The sequence below is a fragment of the Pteropus alecto genome, unplaced genomic scaffold, assembly GCF_000325575.1.
Source record: "Pteropus alecto unplaced genomic scaffold, ASM32557v1 scaffold94, whole genome shotgun sequence".
Lineage (NCBI taxonomy): Eukaryota > Metazoa > Chordata > Mammalia > Chiroptera > Pteropodidae > Pteropus > Pteropus alecto.
Window position 1 is genome coordinate 5,878,895 of NW_006437736.1, and position 19,641 is coordinate 5,898,535.

Here is a 19,641-nt window from a genome sequence, read left to right on the forward strand (position 1 = left end):
GGAGCCAAATCCCACGACTTGTGGGAGTCACGTGATGTTGGGTAGCCCAATCACATTGGTTCCTGTCTCGCTGCTCCTGCGCGCAGCTTAGCCTTTCGGGAAGGGTGGAGGACGAAAAGGGAGGGCGGGGGAGCGCTCTGCTGACGTAAGCTTTTTGTCCACCCCGACTCTTCGGTGGTGGGCGGATGGTGGGGGTGAGTTGGTGATGTCTTTTTGGGGTGCTGTGTATGTGGGGCGGTTATGCTTATCAGTCAGGATCATCCAGGTCTTTCCGACCTCAATTTTTTCCCGATTAAAAACTTTTGCATTAATTAGCAATCGCGATGTAGGGGGAAGAAGAAACGGTGGAACCGGAAAACCAGATACAAGGCCCGTGTAACATCTGGGCCTACGTCTTTTAATCTGTAGGTTGAGGTGATTGTAAAACTGCTTTGTAAAATGTAAAACTTAACATGAACTATTGTCTGCTTTGCTTTGGGTGTGTAAAAATATTAACGTTTGAAGTCTATGATAGTAGATGCCATTCAGACATCACTTTTTCCTTATAACCTTCCAGACTATCCATTTTTCTTTTTACAGCTAGTTTTTGTTTTATTCTCAAGTTGTCACTAGTGTTTGTACAAGGCCTTCATTAAATAACAATGGAGATATACTTTTTCTCTAGTTTTCATGATGAGAAATATGGCTACTGTATTAGTCAGCTTTCCCTAGTTAAGCCGTGGTAACAGATGACGCCAAAATCTCAGTGGCTTACAATGATTCATTTTCTCAGCAATGTAGCTTTCAAGCTGGGAGTTGGCTGTAGCTCTGTGCTTCGTGTGTCTTATGTATTCTGGGAACCAGGAAAGGGCTTTCATGAGTAAATATAGAATGATTAATTTGTATTATATCAATTGCTTAAATAAAACAATATTTAAAATTATTTTGAGAGCTTTTACAAATACTGTTTCGTAGTAGGTATTACTCACTCATGGTAGGTATATATAGATCCTGGCTTTTTTTTCTTTTTTTTCTTTGCGAGTGCCTAACTTAAGCTTTGATTGCCAGGGCATTCATTTCAGAGAGGCATCAACTTCATAGATTGGTTTTCTAAAACAAACACATTGCCAGACACTCGACTACATAAGTAGCCAGTCCACCTGCCCTAGCTGAGGCTCTTTTGTTTTAGATACCTTGATTGATTTCAATAACAGACCATTTGGGCTACTTTTTTTTTCTTCCTATTTAAATTTCCACTCTTCTATTTTAAATTCACTGATGAAGAGTAAACCAGTGAAACCTCAGGCTCCCACCTTGCACCTCGCTGTGTGGCGCCAGGTGGGCTGTGTAATTTCCAGGTCTTGTAAATAATATATATCTTTTCAATGTTTCCTGATGGTTATAGCTGGATGGTGTCTAGCAATAAAAATAAGAACCATAAGGGCTGATTCAGCTGCAACATTGGTTATTGATAGGCTGAGATCAATAAAAACAGTAGGTATTCCTTGACTATTTGTTGAATTAATGAATGAACAACAGCCCATCTTCTCCCGCTGGTTTTTCTCATCACTCAAGACCAGGGTCTAGAAAAGTTTTAAGGTGGGTGGCTTCCCTCACTGATTTCAGAGAGAATTCTGGTGACTGAAAGTGTGTAAAAAGCTGCAAGCTTTTCCCAGGTGGTTTTCACTCAGGAAGAGTTACAGTTGGGTAGCAAGGATCTCCATCTCTTTGGGGTGCTGCCAGTTCTGGGTCTGCCAGCTCCATTCATAACCTCAGCAGACCAAGGACCTCTACTTAGTTTTATCTCGCAAAAGGAAGTGTTTCCTAGAAGAGTTGTTGGAGAGCAGGACATTGAACTTGGAAATGGCAAAGCAGTCACAGCAAAGTGGCTCCTGTCTCATCAGTGTCTCTCTCAAACAGAATCTGAGTCTGGAAGACAAACTTGTTCCACGTGTGAGCCTTGCGTACCAGAGCTTGGGGGAACCTAGAAGAAATGTCTTTGCCAAATTATGTCTCTACTTCAAAGACACCTTGTATGATAGGACAACAAAAGAAGGGACAAGTCACTTCACCTTGTCTCTTTTCGTCACAATTCTCCCTCTTAACCAGATAAGCTTGCTTAAAGTGGTTGCCCAGGGAAGGAGGTGACGTGGAGGGATTAGAGGCACAAAGAATCTTTTTGGGTTAACTATATATAATTGAAAATAAATTTAAAAAAGAAAAAGGCATCCCAAAAAAAACCTTGGGTGGCGGATATGTTCATTATTTTGGTTGTAAGAATAGTTACACAGGTGTACACGTCAAACCATCAAATTGTGTGTTTTAAATATGTGGTTTATTTTGTGTCAAATGTACCTCCATAAGTGTTTAAAAAGTGTATCACGATTCATGTTATACGTGCAACCATACACCTTCAGAATTCAGTCTTGCATTAACTTTTTGCTTATCAAAAATCAACCCATAACCAAAGCACAATCTAAAAATGGATTAAGTAGTCCATTTCTGGTTTCCTTTTTTCCAGTAGCGCCAAAACACAAAGGCATAGCTGTCTTGATGCGGCTGTTTCAGGTATCAAAGGATGCCTGGCACAAGGAAGGACAAATGATGCAATAATCCAGCCAAGAGCCGATCCCACAATTCGACATCTGCCAGGGAAATCCTACTCTAGGGAGAGTGATGAGCGCGACAAAAGCTCAGGGCTGGGAAAAGACCGGTAATCAGTGAAAAAAAAGACTGGATCCGGCCCTAAGTCCCACTTCCGCCCAGGTCACATGCCCGCGCCGGCAGTGCCCCTGCTTTTTCGTCCGGCGCTGCCTTCCACCCCTAAACTTTCGGTCCCGCCCGCTGGCTGTCTGCTCTGGCTCCTGGGCACACCTCCTCGTGCACTTCCTCCCGCACTCTGACCCGCGGCCGAGCGCTTGTGCCCTCCGCGGTATAGTCTCTCCCTGTAGGGCCAGTGGGAACGGGGTCTGCCATACTCTAACCAAGAGTTTGAAGGGGCGTGGGAAAACCACGCGCGGTTGGCCTTCTGCTTTCTACTCAAGAGCTGTCTTTAAATTCTGAAGGCTCAACCCCTGACAGTAAGAAACCATTGAAGGCTGGTCTTAGGCCTGGAAGGACGTTCGTCCTCTCCGTGTCCTTGCGTCATAAACAAGGACACTGGGGCGCTGGGGTGGGAGAAAACCTAAGTGTTCTGACTCCGCCCCTCCACTGCTGTGTCGCGAGCCGAGAACCTTTCAACACTACGCTCTTCGCTCCCCATCTAGCCCACCGACCATGCCCGCGGGCGTGCCCTGGACCACCTACGTGAAAATGGTCACAGCCAGCCTCTTGGCCATGTTCGCAGGGGCTGAAGTGGTGCACAGATACTACCGGCCGGACCTGGTGAGTGCAGGAGGGTCCTGTTCCTCGCTCTTGGACCACTCCATTCTCTCTACAGCAGAAAAAGTGATCTTAAAACGAAAGCAGGAGCACACCTACCCTGGGCCGAAAACCTTAGGATGGCATCCCATTGCAATTTAGAGCAATGTATGTCCTCCTCTTACACAGAAATCATACGCAATCTCAAGGTCTTACACAGTCTGGCATCTTCTTGCCACTGGCTTTATTATACCATTTACTCTGTGTTGTCTCTTGCAGCCACAACAGCTTCCTAGCTGTTTCTCAAACTCATCCAGCCTTGTTCCCACCTCAGAGCCACGCTTTTTCTCAGAATGCATTTCTCCCAGATCTTGGCTTTGTTTCCTTCTTCAAAACTTCAAATGTCTGCTCAGATACCTCCTCCAGCTATGAGGGTCCTTTGGACAGCTTCAAAAGGATTGCTCCTCTGCTGTCGTGTCTGTCTTTTCCCACAGAGTGCTTGTCAAAATTTGCAATTATTTTATTCCTATTTCTCTTTGTTCTTTGTTTCCTCCACTAGAATGTAAGCTCTACAAAAGGCCTGTGCTACCATAAGATACCACTTCATAACCATTTTGATGGCTATTAATTTAAAAAACAGCTAATGACCAGTGTCGGTGAGAATGTGGAGGAACTAGACTCCTCAAAGTGCTGTTAGGAATGTAAAGTGGTGCAGCTGCTGTGGAAAAGTCTGGCAGTTCCTCAAACAGTTAAACAGAGTGATCATATACCAGCTCTTCTACTTCTAGGTTTATACTCAAGAGACATGAAAACACACGTCCACACAAAAACTTGTATGCAAATGTTCACAGAACTGTTATTTCTAAGAACCAAAAGGTGGAAACAATCCAAATGTTCATCAACTGATAAGTGGACAAATAAAATGTGGTATATGCGTATAATGGAATATTATTTGGTCCTAAAAGGAAGTGAAGTACTGATATACGTGACAGCATGAACCTTGAAAACATGTTAAGTGAAAGAAACTAGTCACAAAAGACCACCTATCATATGATTCCATTTATATGAAATGTCTGAAATAGACGCATCTATAGAGACAAAAATATTAATGGTTACCTAGGGCAGTGGCTTGGCTGTATGGAAATGGGAGTGACTGCTAATGTGTTGGAGTTTCTTTTGAGGGTGATGAAAAAGCTCTAAAATATATTGTAGTGATGGATGCACAACTTTGTGAATATACGAAAAGCCATGGAATTATATAAATAGGTGAATGGTATGGTATTGAATTATATCTCACTAAAGCCTTACAAAAAAAAGTCACCTCAGGCCTTTCCTGACCACCTTTCTTGAAGGCAGTTTTATGTATTTTTTTGCTCACTGCTTTATGCATGGTGGAGAGTCAATAACTAGTGCAGGAATGACTATCCAAATATGGAAAGCTTTATTCAAATTTGTGATCCATCAATTGATAGTGAGGTAAACTCTCCCTCTGTAAGTCCTGTAGTACTTAAGACCTAGCTTAGGTGATAGAGTCATATATTTAATATAGGGCTGGAAAGGGACTTAGATCAACTGTGGGTTCTCATAATAAAGATTTATCTTTGAGTAGCAGGGAACTTTTTGTTCATTTTCACTCTTTACTCTCTTTGAATTCTTTCAGGTCACATTTAATTATAGTCTAAGAAAGCAGTGGCATCTGTGTTTGTTTGTTTATTTATCTACAGACAATACCTGAAATTCCACCAAAGCCTGGAGAACTCAAAACAGAGCTTTTGGGACTGAAGGAGAGACAACACAAACCTCAAATTTCTCAGCAATAGAAACCTCAAAATACAACTTTGCCAAGAACTCTGTAAATAATGTCTTAAATATATATTTTTGAAATTTATTGTAAAAGTAGCATTGACAATGAGTGCTTATGGTGCTAAGTTAATGTTTTTCTAAAGATTGGAAAGTACTGTTAACAAATTAAGTTGAAATATTTAAAGTTTGAAGTTCATTTGGAATTGTATACATAAAATTATAATAATTGTGACTTAGACTGTCACAATTTCTTTACCTCCAAATTTGAGAAATCATGTTTTTTCTTATGAAATATATTTAAAGATAACTGGAAAACTTAAATGAGCATGTCATGGGTTGAATTGTGTCTCCCACCCCGCTCCCTGCCCAGTACAGGTGAATGTAACCTTATTTGGGAATAGGGTCTTTGCAAGTGGAACCGAGTTAAGATGAGGTCATTAGGGTGGGCTCTGATCCAATACGAATGGTGTCTTTAAAAGAAGAGGAAAATGCCATTTAAAGACAGAGAGAACGCCATGTGACAACAGAGGCAAAGACTGGAGTGATGCAGCGAATGGCCGGGCAACACCAAGGATCAAAGGCGACCACCAGAAGCTAGGAAGAGGCAAGGAAGGACTCTGTCCAGAGTCTCAGGTTATGGCCCTGCTGACACCTGGACTTCAGACTTCTGGCTTCCAGAATTGTGAGAGAATAAATTTCTGTTTTCTTAAGCTACCCAGTTTGTGGTACTTTCTTGTGGCAGCCCCAGGAAACTGATATAAACATTTCAACTTTTCTGAGTCTAAATACAGAACAAAAGTAATTTATAGAACAGTTAGCTTTCTGTTCAGGGCTATTTTTTTTTTTTTCAATAGAATTCTGCATTCTTAAAGATAATGTCTAGGCTTACTACTTAGCTAGTTAGCAAATTGCAACATAACAGATCTTTGGGATCAGAATTGAAATCTTAAATATTAAATTCCTAAATGCAAGCAAAACGCTTTTGTTTTACTCTGTAGTAAATACCCTTTTCAATTTAATAGTATAAAGCAACTAAATGAAATGGCTTATTTCCAGCCTTATATATAAGCTCTTTCCTGCTCCTATGTCATTTGGTACCTTATCATATGCTTCCAGCACAAAGAAGATCTCCACTTGTTAGTGACAAATGCGCAGTAGCCCTAGGGAAAGGGCTGGGAGATTGTGTTTTTCATTGAGACTGCTTGCTCTTTGCTGATATTTCATTTCCTGTGATCTTGCACATGAGCTGTTCCTTCTCTAGATCTAATTTCATAGCTACTATTAATTGAATACTTTTTTTCTTGAAATAAATTGTATACTTTACAAATGGTGAAGGTTGCCACAGCTGCCACTGATGGCAGGATCTTTAAATCAGGCTGGAAGAAGTGTGACTCTTTTTAATCACAGGAATTTAAAAATGGGTTCCTAAACACTCGGTAATTCTAATCTAGTTGCTTAACTTCCTCAGAATTGGAATTCCAAAGTTTTCAGGAAAGATACTTGATTTTTTTTTTTAACCCTCAACTAGTTTCGGCAATTGAATTTGCTATATGGAGTTTTTCTCATTGCTAAACTAACATTTTCAAATTCTAGTTCTCCACAAACTTTAGTACATGAATACCAAATTGGTGAGCTTTGGCAATGATACCAGTGAGGAGCTCCTTGTTCTTTTCAGAATGAAGGGCTGGGGCACTGCTCACCCTTTGCATGACTTGCCCCTTGGGGCCAACGTCTGCACAAAGGGAGGACTTTCATGCCATGGGTGAATTCAGTGGACCATACTTTAAAAGCACCCCTTACCCCATGCTTTTCTTTTATAGGTATAGAGTGACTGGTCTGGCTATTGAGGAAGAGTCATGATTTGAACTCAATTCTCCTATAGGACAACTAAAGTTGAATAATTAATTTTATAATATTAAAAACTTCCTAAAATAAAAATGCCATTTTTAGTAAACACTGATTCTAAGTGACTTTCACCAAGAAATATGTTTTCCTTTTTTGAAGTGGACCCTCACTGTGAAAAATAGAGTGTTGGGCATGGAATGTATCATCCAGACTCGCCAGAGGCTTGTGGCCCCAGTGCCTAGTGCTGTCAGCAAGCCATCCTCAGTTGTCAGCCCCTGCAGGGATTACCTCAGCTCAGTGGCCTTTCTCAAAGCCACACTTCCTAAAGGGGCCCATACCTGATGACAGATGGGGTAGAAAGGCCCAGTCATTTCAGCACAACACAGGTGAGCAACTGAGGGGCCCCACTGCAGCTGACAAATCCCCGTGGGGATGGCTGAGGCTGTCCCTGGAACTGCGCTACAGCTCAGCTTCTTCCTCTGCTCAATCCCATTTCCTTTCCTTCCATAGGTATTGATATAAGGCCACTCCTTAACACACATCCTATGTACTGAACGCTCATCTCAGTGCTTTGTAAACCAAATGTATGACATATACAAACCAAAAGTTTAAAGTAGCACTAGATTACTCCATAATAAAGCTGCGGGGAAGAAAAAGTCCAAGACAGACCAGTTGCAACCTGTTTGGTAATTGTCAGTTAGTTACTGTGCAAAATCTCTATGATATTGCTGCTGTTTTTACCAAAAAACTGAGTGATTATGCTTTTCATGCTTCCTGTCGGAAACAATGGAAATTCAGAATTTGTAACTGGAGGATTCTAAGGAGCATTGAATTTCAGATGTCACTAATGTAGTGCATTCTAATGGCTTTAACTTCTGCAACAATCATTAAATGGCAATTTATTGTGGCCAAAAAGTTGGAACCATTACAATAGCTAATGTAACATTATATCATCAAAGGAAGTTTATATCATCCTTATAACACGTTAATGACTGAGCTCCCATTTTATTTCTTCAGGGAAAAGCAGCAGCACATATTTTTGAAGATACACATTTAAGTAGGGTAACTGATAATTTCAAACTGATCATTGCAAATGAACCCTAGAAAAATAGCTGGGAAGAGGAGCATACGATGAACAGAGCCCAGAAAGGGCCCTGGATTATCGGCAGAGAGGTCTGACAAAATTTCATAGTACATAAAATTAGATTCCACAGAATTTTCTAACGTACTCCAGATCTTTGAATATGCAACTGAATATATTTTTCTCTCCCTAACCAGTTAAAAAAATGAGACTACCGTTTTGGATGACTATATTACTAGAAGTTAAAACTATTTTTCCCATAAGAACACATTTCAGAATAAATTAACAGGATTATAGCTGATTCTTAAATAAGTCTATTTTGGAATGTTTAGATTTATAGAAAACCTGCACAGTAGAGTTTGTGTTACACTTTTCCCTGTTTCTGTGAATGCTATCATCTTAAATTACCACGGTACATTTTACATATGTCAAAGCTAAGGAACCAATTAACTACACCCCAGCCTTTATCTGGATTTCACTTTTAATCCAGGCTGTATTACATTTAGTTGCCCTGTCTCCTTAGTCTCCTCCAGTCTGTACTCTTTCTTTGGTTTTGACCTTGGAATTTCTGAAGAGTCCTGTTCACATATTCTAGGTTTGTCTGTTTTTTCTCATTAGGTAAAGGATATGGGGTTTTGGAAAGAATACCAGAGGTGAAGTACCCTTATTACATCCTGTAAGGGGGTACAAGACATCACTGGTGGTATTAACCTTGATCACTTGGTTAAGGTAGTATCCGCCACGTTTCTCTGCTATGAAATGACCATTTTCCCCTTTCCATACTCTATTCTATAGAACAGGGGTCCCCAAACCCTGGGCTGCAGACCTTTATTGGTCCACAGACTGTTAGGAACTGGGCCGCACAGGTGAGCAGTGGCCAAGCCAGCGAAGCTTCATCTGTATTTGTATCCACTCCCCAGTGCTAGCATCACTGACTTAGCTCCACCTCAGATCATCAGGCATTAGAGTCTCATAGGAAGACCGATTACTGGTGCCAGCAAGGTTGGGGACCGCTGCTATAGAAGATAGTCACTGAGACCCGCCCACACTCAGAAGATTAAGCTCCACCTCCAAAAAGGGGGAACATCTACATATATTATTTGGAATTCTTCTGTAGGGAAGATTATCTTTTCTCTCTAGAAATGACTGACTTTCTAAAATGTTTTTTTTTTTTAAATTAAAAAAAAGACTGAATATTTGGGATCTTTTTTATTTTTATACACATGACAAGATTTTACACCAAGAATAGTCAGTTAAATAGTACAAATTTACATTCATGAGGAATGTTAAAAAAAATTCAACTAAAAAACCCTCTTCTTCCTGTGACCCACAATCCCAACATTTTACAGTGCACGGGAGAAGGGGGCTGGGGTAAGCATCCAAAACAAGTCTCTCCCAAAAGAAATGACTTAAATTTCACATTCCCTCTCCACGCAGGATCCAAATGGTGAGAGTATAACTTACAATTCATCTTTTTCAGCTGTAGATTTCTGTGAAAACAAAAATCAGAAGAGATTAAAAACTAGGGGAAAAAACCCCTAAGCTCACAGAAGGTTCGTAAATGAGGGAAAAAAATGAACAGGTCAAGCCTATTTCCATTATTTCAGCTGTAGGTGAAAACCTCACTTTGCTTATCTGCAGAAAAATTTAGATAAACATTTTAGAACCCACTACACCAAGATCAATGGCCCCTGAATATAAACAATCAAAAATTTAAAACAGCCTAATATTACTATAGTAAAGCTGAAGTAAATGGTGAAGAGTACAGAAGCACTGTGGGCTAAGAAAAAATCTGTTTAAAAATGTTTGAAGAATGTGTGACTAAAATAAAGGAATAAAATTAGTAGGAAGATCAAAATATACTTTAAAGAGTGATTTACTCCAGCTTTTGAATTTGAGATGTCTATTTTTTGGCAGATTTCTGTGATTTCTGTATGTTACACAGTTCTAACTATGCCAGAACTAAAAGTTTTCCTAACTTTGCCAGAACTAAGAATGCAAGTTCCGTTCTTAACATGCTATACCTTTGCTGTTTCTTCTTCTTCTTCATCTGTTCCGACATCCATTTCTTCTTCCTCGTCTTGCTCTGTGTCTTCCGTGGTGTCCTCGGTTGTTTCTTCAGGTTCTTCTTCGGGTTCTTCTTCGACCTAAGGCAGCATTTATGTGCCCATTAATGGATCTATTTTCATTTTGCTCGTTTAAATGTTTAAGATCATAATTAACGTCACAATCCTCTAATTAAAGATCAAGCTAACAAAGGGAGATAAGACAAAAAAGCACGTAAAAGGAGAATTTAATTTCTAGCATAGTGTATGACACTGAAGTTTTAAACAAGTAATAAATTATTTCAAAGAAGCAGAAATTAGTCCTTCTCAGAGCTTAATTATGGGAAACCTATTTCTGTAAAGAAAATTAAACCTATGTAGGAAGATTGGGGATACAAACCTTTGCATCAGGGTCTATGTTTAAACTGAGGCGAAGCATTCTTTCTATCCTATCTCCATATGCTTTAGTGTCTGGTAAAAGATATCCTGACCGCAGGGTTGCTGTTTCAAATAGAACCACGGCAAGATCTGCAACTGTTTTGTCATCTTCGTCTTCCTGAGATGGAACAAATCACACTTGATTAAAAATTACAAAGTATCCTAGTTAAAATGATGGAGTATGGCTGTAACATCACTCACCTTAACTCGTCGAAGCATGTCTCTGATCAGTGGATGTCTGGGATTAATTTCAAATGTTTTCTTCTGGCTGGCATAGTAACTGTTAAGGGGTAAAAATGAACATTAACAAACATATCAAATTTTAGGGTCCATGCATTTCCCGTATCCTATTACTAACTTTCATAATTACAGTGAACAGCTCTTGGAGAAATCAAGATGTACTATATGGCTACATCATGCTTTCCCCTTTCAAAGGTGGATGAACATGGTTAGATGAAAGAGTTAAATGTCATGAAAACAGTATCTAGACCATCAGTGTATAAATATAATAGGCACTCAAACATTTGTTGAACGGACGTTAACTTCCAGTTAATAAATGATTGAAATAGGTGGACATTTACTAAATGACTACTATATTATTCCAATGGAATATAAGCAGAAACCTCTTCTGCACCTGAAATTTATAATCTAGTTAGGGGACAAGACATTTAAGCAAGACAGCATCTTAGCCATTTTATTGTATAACATTATATATTGGTGAGTCGCACTAATTTTGAAATGCGTGTGTATGTATGTGTGTATTTATTTTAATAAACATATTTGTGAGAAGATTCCTTAAGCTAGGCTTTAGGAAAAAATGTATGATGACTAGGTAGCAAATAAAAAAGAAGTTATTCCAGGTGGAAGAAGAGAATAAAAGGAGGGAAAAAGTCATTTTCGAGGCTACTGATGTGACAATAAAATACAAACTTGAAATATGTATTTCTTAAAAATAAAGGGTATCAAAGACCCACTTACCTCCAGCACTTGGATCTTGAGTTCAAATAATTGTTAACTCATAGGTCAAGTTTTACCTTTTATTTTGTGGGGGAAGGGTGTGGTGGTTAAAAAAGACAACTAATTTGAAAATGTTGTCATTAACCTCGTCTGTAACTATTACTATTACCTAAAAATGTAAAAACTTTAGATACCAGGCCAAGCATATATTCTAATGCAATAGTAAAGACAATTTATGTGTAACAGATTAAGAAAATTTGTGTTTGTTTATAAAATACTATAAAATATGCCAGGAGTCCAAGACTTTTTCTTTATCACTCTAATGCAGAAGGAATCCCTCTGTAAACTTGTCTACCTAATATACAGTAGACACATAAAACACATCAGTTCTTTGTACAGAAGCTGTCATCATCTTCCAAAAGGCGGCTGGACAGAGCTACCACCTTGACAGGGACCTCCCCAAGGATACTTACTTTGTAGAGATGTCCTTGCCTGTTTGGTAGGCTTGTGCTTTCATGATTCTCTCCATGTTGCCAGACCACCCGTACTGGCTGGCCACAAGAGCACAAGGAGACTCTGTCAGGCGCTGGGACACCACAGCCTTTTCAATCTTAAGAAACCGAAAGTTAGATACGTGTAAGTATCAATCGTTAAGGTCATTCAGTAATTGCATTTCAACTCTTTAAGGATTAATCACTTGAGACCATAAAGAGGCAGGTCACAAAACTACTGTACAGATTATTAAGAGACACTGTCATTTAACCTTCATTTTGCAGTCAGAAATACTTAAACATCAACTTTTAAAAACATAAAACTGAAACCTAACCTGTAAAAATTTAAATTATTACAAAAGCAATATTAAACTATAGAAAACTTGCAATTATAAAGAACCCCCGCCCCCGAGTACTCATACAGAATAATCACTATTATTCTTCCAGTAATTTAATCACAGTATAAATGTTGTCCCGACAAGTTTTAATGGTTACAAAGCAATCAGTTGCAAAGTTTAATTTGTTGACAAAACAATTTTTTAAAAGATCAGGTGCTAACATTTTCACAATTTCTAATTTCCAGAAGAATACCTTGTCCTTGAGGGCTTTATCTTTCATCCAATTGAGCAGGGGCTCAAATTCCTTCTCAGTTGCTTCACGACTCTCTTTAGTTTTCTCACTTTCATCAAACTTCACTCCTTCCTTGGCAACATTCTGGAATCTCTTCCCATCAAACTCAGGAAGGGCCTGAATGCAGTATTCGTCCACAGGTTCTGTGAGGTAAATCACTTCATAGCCCTTTTTCAGAAGTCGCTCAACAAATGGAGAAGATTCGGCCTATAAAATTAAGGGAATTAAAGTTTTCTGAATCTAGAATTGGTATATTTATTTGTTGATCTCAGCTACTATGTCTATATAGTAGCAACAACCACATTTTACATGTGGAGAATTAAGAGGTGCAGAGATTATAAATGGCTTTCTTATTAGTGACTGACCAGGCCTCATAACTACTATAGCTCAAGAGTTGGCTATAAATCCCTAGCTACATACCACGATCCCTGACAGTTAGAGTTCATCTCACCTCTTTTCTGTTGGACCCAGCCATGAAGTAGATTTTGTCTTGTTTCTCCTTCATTCTTTCCACATACTGGTCTAGACTAGTAATGTCACTTGGATGATGAGAAGACTGGAACCTAAGAAGTTTAGCAAGACGTGTTCGATTTGAGTGGTCTTCAATCACACCAAGCTTGATGTTGGTACCAAATTCTTTCCAAAAAGTATCATTATATTTCTCATCAGCGATCTTCTTGATCATGTCCAGAGTTTTACGGACAAGCTTCTTTCTAATCACCTAAACAAAATTAAAGAACTGATTAGAGAATTTCTTTTCACACTTTTGAGAACCTACTGTGTGAGGTAGGAGGAGAGCAGTGCCGTAGCTGTCATTGCTATTTATCAAGAGACAGAGAATGGTGAGCACTCCTATGTCTGACTGAACAGAGAGAAAGTAGTCAGTGGAAATAGTCACAAGATTGTTTATACTCTAACTTTAGACCAGGTAGTAGCTATGTGTGTGTGTATATATATATATATGTATGTGTTCAGTGTAAATTCTTATGACTTTTCTATGTTTGAAAATTTGTATTATAAAATGGGGGAAAAATAATCAGATTCTCAGGATTTGAGAATTCTAGAGTAAAATTAAGTTCTTTATCTGAAGATCCAAAGACTAGTCTTGAAATTTGGTGACTCCATTAATGGAAAGTGTCCTCTGTGGCCCATTCAAAAAGCAAAGCAGCCGGTCTCTTCCCAGAGACACTCACCTTAAGCAGTTTGTGTTGCTGAAGAGTCTCACGGGAAACATTCAAGGGGAGATCATCTGAGTCCACCTTCGGATGGCAAAAGAAAGCTCAGTGAGCAATAAAAACACTGGAAAACAAACAACTCTCCCCCCAACCCAAGTTACTACCAAATCTCCATCTTAATTCCCTTTCCCCAATCTTCAGATACTTACAACACCCTTGACAAAGTTAAGGTACTTGGGCATCATATCATGGAAGTCGTCTGTGATGAATACTCGGCGCACATACAGCTAAGCAGAGACCAAAAAGTCACTTTCTAGAAATCATATTTCCAAATTTTAAATTCAGTTTATATTACTTAGAAACCTACCTTAATGTAATCGCTCTTCTTAGATCCATATTCGTCAAACAGACCACGTGGAGCAGATGTGGGTACAAACAAAATTGATTTGAAGGTAACTTCCCCTTCGGCAGTAAAGTGGATAAAAGCCATGGGGTCATCGCTTTCCTATGGAAAATTGGTACTTAGTTATCCAAGTGGCACAGAAAAAGACGGTGCAAAGGCTAAGCAATTAAGTGATGCCGTTCAGTTTGACATTAAGACTGCAATTCAAATTGGCTAGACATAGTTGTTTTGATGATGACTGAAAATAACGTTACTCCTAAACTCAGAAGTATGGATGAGTCCAGGTTCCACACGTGTTGAGAGAACAAGATGGTAAAACCACCATCTTGTCTAAATGACAAAATCATAGACAACACTTCAAGAGTGGACTGGTCAACCACAAAAACTACTCAGGAACAGATTTTGTCCATGGAATCTGGACTATAGCTGTGGCTATAGAGATATGCAAATAGCTATAAAGGTTTTGAAGACAGTCAGTCCCTAGATCTGCATTACCCATTATTGTTCCTACACGTGGCCAGTCCAAATCAAGACGTGACAGTAACTGTAAAATATTTCATTATTATTGATCACACGTTGAAATAATATTATTCTGGGTATGTTGGCTTAAATGAAATATAAATACATTAACAGTCAATTTTGCCTTTTTAAAAAAATGTGGCTTCTAAAAATATTTAAGATAACAGTATGTGGCTCACATTATATTTCTAATACAGCTGCCCTAGATGAAAGTACCTTAATATACACCAGGACTTTAGAGTTCATGGGAATGAAAGTGGAGGCAGAATCAAGGGAAGGTTTTTACGGGTAAAGCTTAAAGGCTGGTTGGATATTAACACACAGGAAAACAAAGAAGGTTAAGTCACACATCAATGGATGGAATAGAGTGATGAACCAACAATCATAGAATATTCAAGTTTTATCTAGCTGGTAACTAAGTCCATTAAACTATTCTATTTTGTAAAAAATGCTGTTTGGGGAAACATTAACTTGAAACAATCTTAACCTAAGCTAGTTAGGGATGCTTAAGAGTTACAAGAAGGGATCAGTAAAAGAAAAAAATATAGGCAAGAAAACAGAGTTAGTAATTAATGACCTCACAGTAATTGTTTGATGTCGTCGTAAGCAAGCTCTTTAAAGATCACGTTACAAGCCATTCAATAACGTGACTGTTTTATGGGTTCCGTAGTGGAAACCACACACACACACATCTCTGTTGGTAGTTCTTAATCTTTTTTGTAACACAGACCTTGGTAATCTGGTGAAGCCTACAGATTTCTTCTTAGAGTAAAAAAAATTTTAAATGCATAATATAAAATACACAGGATCCAAAAGGAAACCAATTGTGAAGTAGTTATATAAACTATTTTAGAACATATTTTTGATATTCTAAAATAATATTTACCTTTGAAAATGATTTGTAAAAAGCTTTGTATTCATCGTCTTCTACTTCTTTTGATGGTCTCTGCCATATTGGTTTGATATCATTCATGAGTTCCCAGTCCCAGACAGTTTTTTCAACCTGAAGTTACAGTATTTGATTAGTTTCCCCCAGCACTCACCAGCAGTTACACTAGCGGAAACCATAGCTTAAGGACATTTCAAGAGTATAGGAAGCACCAAAGGATATCATTAACCTAGTATGCTTCCTGTCAAATGAATTGAAAATTAAAAAAGTCTTTCAACATGTAAGACTGATTTTTAACACACAAAAAAGGTAACTGGTTATCATTATAATTGATAAAAAGCCAATTAAGGTTTTTTCCTTGTTATTTTTAATTAGCTAAAATGTTATTCCTTGAAAATATCTGTTTTAAGGTTAGGAGGGGCTACGCTTATTATATATTCCTATTTCATGACTTATAAAAATCCAGCATCTTACAATAAATATTCCTCAAAACCCAGCACCCATTTCTTCTATCTACTCTGCTACCTAAGCAAGCCAGAGAACGAATTTTATACTTAATATCTACATGACAAAAGATGCAAAAAACCTAAGATTTTAAAATTCAAAACATGTCATAAGCCACCACTCCTGAACAATATATGGAAGCCAGAAAATTCTTCATAAAAATGACACAGGTTTGACACTTATACTTTCTAGAGGCAGAAAACCTACTACAAAGTCCTTGTTTTTGAAAGATGGACTTATAATTTGGAAAAAGGTGACCTTTAAGAATTGAAGCCTGCTTCAAATCAGTCTGGGCATACTCAGGTTTTCATGTTTTCTCTAATGTATTCTATACAACATTTTAAGCAGGGAGACTTACTTTTTTCGTTTTTGGTTTCTTTTCTTCTTCTTCTTCTTCTACTGCAGCTTCGTCATCAGATTCTTCTTTTTCTTCTTTTGCTGCTTCTTCTTCATCCATGGGTTCCTCAACAGTTTCTGTCTGTTGAAGTAGGAAGTAAAAAGTAGAATTATGGTTAAACTTATTTAATTCTGATTTGATCTTCAAAATATGAAACAAAATTATAGCTCAAAAATATAGGTCTTCTGTAAGAAAACTAAGAATATCCTGAACTGAAAAAAACTTTAATTCTAAGTATCAAATATTTAAATATGTGCCAAGATAATACATATAAATTTTAGCAATATAGATTTACCTTGCTGCTCCATACATAAATAGGAAAGTTTATGAACTGGGAGTATTTTTTGACAAGATTTTTAATTGTATCCAATTCAAGGTAATCAGATGCTTCTTCTTTTAAAACAAGGCTGCAAGGAAAATAAGACATTTATTATAGACACCTCCATGGGTTAAAAGACTTGATTATCTAAACAGTTTCATGACAATGCTATCAGGCAGCAGCGCTGTGTAACCCAAGATGTCCCGTTAGGCATGTCAAGAACTCTCATCACCACTAAAGGTTTGTGAGCTAAATATACCAAATGCGGGTATGATAAAGGGAGGGATCTTTCTTGTATTCCCTCAAGTGGAGAATATCCTTAGTTCCAGGTAGAAAATGAAAATGTTCCCAACCTAAATATGTTGGTCTTTTCACCCGAACTGAAATCTTAAGGTAGCCCAAGAGGACAAAAAACTGAAACATTCTGGAGAAAAGTGAAATTGTATGCACTCTGAAAGTTAATCTAGAAATCAAATGATTATTGTAGCTAGCAAAACCCTAACAAAAACCACATTCCCTTATAAAGGTTAGAAAATTATTCTGAACCATTGTTTATATTTGCACCATCCATAACAGAGCCAGTCACATGTAACTATTAACAAATTTAAAATTAGTTTTTTAGTTGCACTGCCACATCCAAGTACTCAAATAGTCCCATGTGGCCAGTGGCTACCATATTAAGACAGTGTAGAGATAGAATATTTCCACCAGAGTTCTACTGGACAGCAACGGTTCAGCTAACACCAATACCGAAAACTGTAGCATTGCTTCCTCTTCCTTACTGCCACTTCTGCAAACCCTTCTTCCACCCACTCAAAATAAAAATCACAACACACTCTTAGACTAGAATATAGATTTGAAGGCCCTAAGAAAAAGCTGGAAGCTGAATCCATGACAGTGGTTAAGGCTAGATGAGGAACACAAAGATAATGAGAAAAGGGCTGAAAGTTAACTTCGAAAAGAAAGAGAATATCAACAGTTAAGAAATGGGCAAAGGAAATAAAAAAAGATATACAGGGTTATGGAAGCTAGGTACTGAGTGGATTGTTTCAAGGACTATGTAGCAGAAAGCTATTTCTATAGAAAACACAAGAGAAAAACTAAGAAGAAGAAAATAAATCTATTGCTGGGAACGATGTCAGTTTAAAAACCCTGAATTCATTGGATTCAACAGCAAGGATTACTGGTGACTTGTTTCGATGTAAAGATAGTCAAGTTGAAATACAGTGGGCTGAGGCATGAGCAGAAGATGAAATGGCAGCAAAGGCCTGAGACCAGAATATGTTGACTTTAATGAAAAAGACAGAGATATGTGGGTAAGGATGACTTTAAAAGATAGGGTAGGAAATAATTTACATTTAGTCTCTGAGGAGATGAGAGAAACAACAGATCACAAGTAGGGATTAGCTTTAGGGAAAATGTAGAATACTTCCCTCATCGTGACATCAAGGACAGAAAAAATTTTATCAGTTAGTATTTACTGGAGGCTAATTTCATAATTGCATTTAAATCTCACAAAATCTTCCATATGGGTACAACGGCAGCTAATTTAGGCGTTAGAAACAGTAGGTAGGAAACTGAATTGCCTGATGGCTTCTATTTCGTTAGTCAATTATAAGATGAAGTATGCACATGGGGCAGGATCTTGACCTCGTTACTTCCTTGCCTTCACTTTGTTCTCCTTTGGCCGTTCTAGACTTTCAGTTCCTAAAACGGACCTTGTCTCTGAAACTTTTTTTTTTAACATGTCGTGCTTGCTGCCCGCAATACCTGAACCTAACTTACCATTATCTCAGAAAGGCCTTCTGGTAAGGAAAGTGTCCTTTGGCTTCCTTTCTGGCATTTGCCACTCTGAAATGACTTCATGTTTTTCTTCTTTACTAGAGTGAGTCATGTGAAAGCAGGGATCACATCTGTCTTATCCTCTACTGTAGCCCTAAACTCTAGCAGGTAACATACTCGAATGAGTATGTGTTAAGTGAATGGTAGGACTTGAAGGAAAAAGGTAACTTTTCCTTCTGCTTTGCCAGATTACCTTATTCATTCATAGAAATATTTGCCAGTCAAGTGTTAGGCTCTGAGAACAGAGCACTCAAAATGTTTCCTTTCATAAAGCTCACATCTAGATAATCTTGCCTGTCTCTTAGCACCCTAAGACATCTCCTCGAGAGGACACTGTAACTATTAGCGATGATGCCTCCTAATGCGACTAGGAGCCGTGGATGTTAATAACAAAGGCAGGGATAGGTAATTTGGGAAGAATAAAATAAATTAAGACTAAAATGCAGTTGTCTAATTAGCCTTCATTAAAGGAACATCTGTGACAATGAAGACAGGAATTGTTACCTTTGGGATGAAGAGAATTGGTCAAAGTGATAGATACATGCTTCTTTCTTACTTGAATATTTAAAAATTCTTAATGGCAAGAAAACTATTTAAAACTGAGTGTTAAGAAAAATTGAGACATTAGGCACATTTTCACTTGGCAGGACTGGGCAAGTCAATTGACCTCTGGGAAAAAAGGCAAAAAGCTGTCCTGTCTACTTCGGAGCTACTATAAGCACCAAGTGAGACTGGGCATACGATCTGTCTCATCTATACAAACAATATTTGTTAGCTTAAAATGAATTCCAATTCAAATTCAATCATTGCTAATTATCCTCAAATGACATTTTCTTCCAAAGAAAATTGCTAACTCTCATTAACTTTCTTCCAGCCCTTTATCTCTTACCTGTTCTCTCCAACCCACCACAACCTGTTACTACCACAGATCTTTAACATTTTCAATGGTCACTCAAAGAGTCTC

General features: G+C 38.2%; 2 protein-coding genes across 5 annotated transcripts; one reads left to right on the forward strand and one right to left on the reverse strand.

The window, feature by feature from the left end:
* Positions 1 to 112: 112 nt before the first annotated feature.
* CUNH12orf73 (chromosome unknown C12orf73 homolog) lies at positions 113 to 6,469 on the forward strand. 4 transcript variants are annotated; one of them, XM_025048754.1, is made up of 3 exons: positions 113 to 194; positions 3,246 to 3,363; positions 5,064 to 6,469. In XM_025048754.1, exons 2-3 carry the CDS (start codon positions 3,256 to 3,258, stop codon positions 5,157 to 5,159), a joined length of 204 nt encoding a protein of 67 aa, XP_024904522.1. In that variant the 5' UTR covers positions 113 to 194; positions 3,246 to 3,255; the 3' UTR covers positions 5,160 to 6,469. The 4 variants fall into 4 exon arrangements, with proteins under 4 accessions (XP_024904522.1, XP_015446949.1, XP_024904521.1 ...); XM_015591463.2 differs by lacking the exon at positions 113 to 194 and adding an exon at positions 201 to 404; XM_025048753.1 differs by lacking the exon at positions 113 to 194 and adding an exon at positions 1,659 to 3,059.
* Positions 6,470 to 9,262: 2,793 nt separating this feature from the next.
* HSP90B1 (heat shock protein 90 beta family member 1) lies at positions 9,263 to 16,971 on the reverse strand. The gene is made up of 13 exons (XM_025048739.1): positions 16,812 to 16,971; positions 16,478 to 16,597; positions 15,613 to 15,729; positions 14,172 to 14,309; positions 14,014 to 14,091; positions 13,823 to 13,888; positions 13,081 to 13,350; positions 12,591 to 12,836; positions 11,982 to 12,118; positions 10,753 to 10,831; positions 10,514 to 10,669; positions 10,093 to 10,215; positions 9,263 to 9,558 (listed from the first exon to the last, which is right to left on the reverse strand). Exons 1-13 carry the CDS (start codon positions 16,941 to 16,943, stop codon positions 9,529 to 9,531), a joined length of 1,692 nt encoding a protein of 563 aa, XP_024904507.1. The 5' UTR covers positions 16,944 to 16,971; the 3' UTR covers positions 9,263 to 9,528.
* Between the last annotated feature and the right edge of the window lie 2,670 nt (positions 16,972 to 19,641).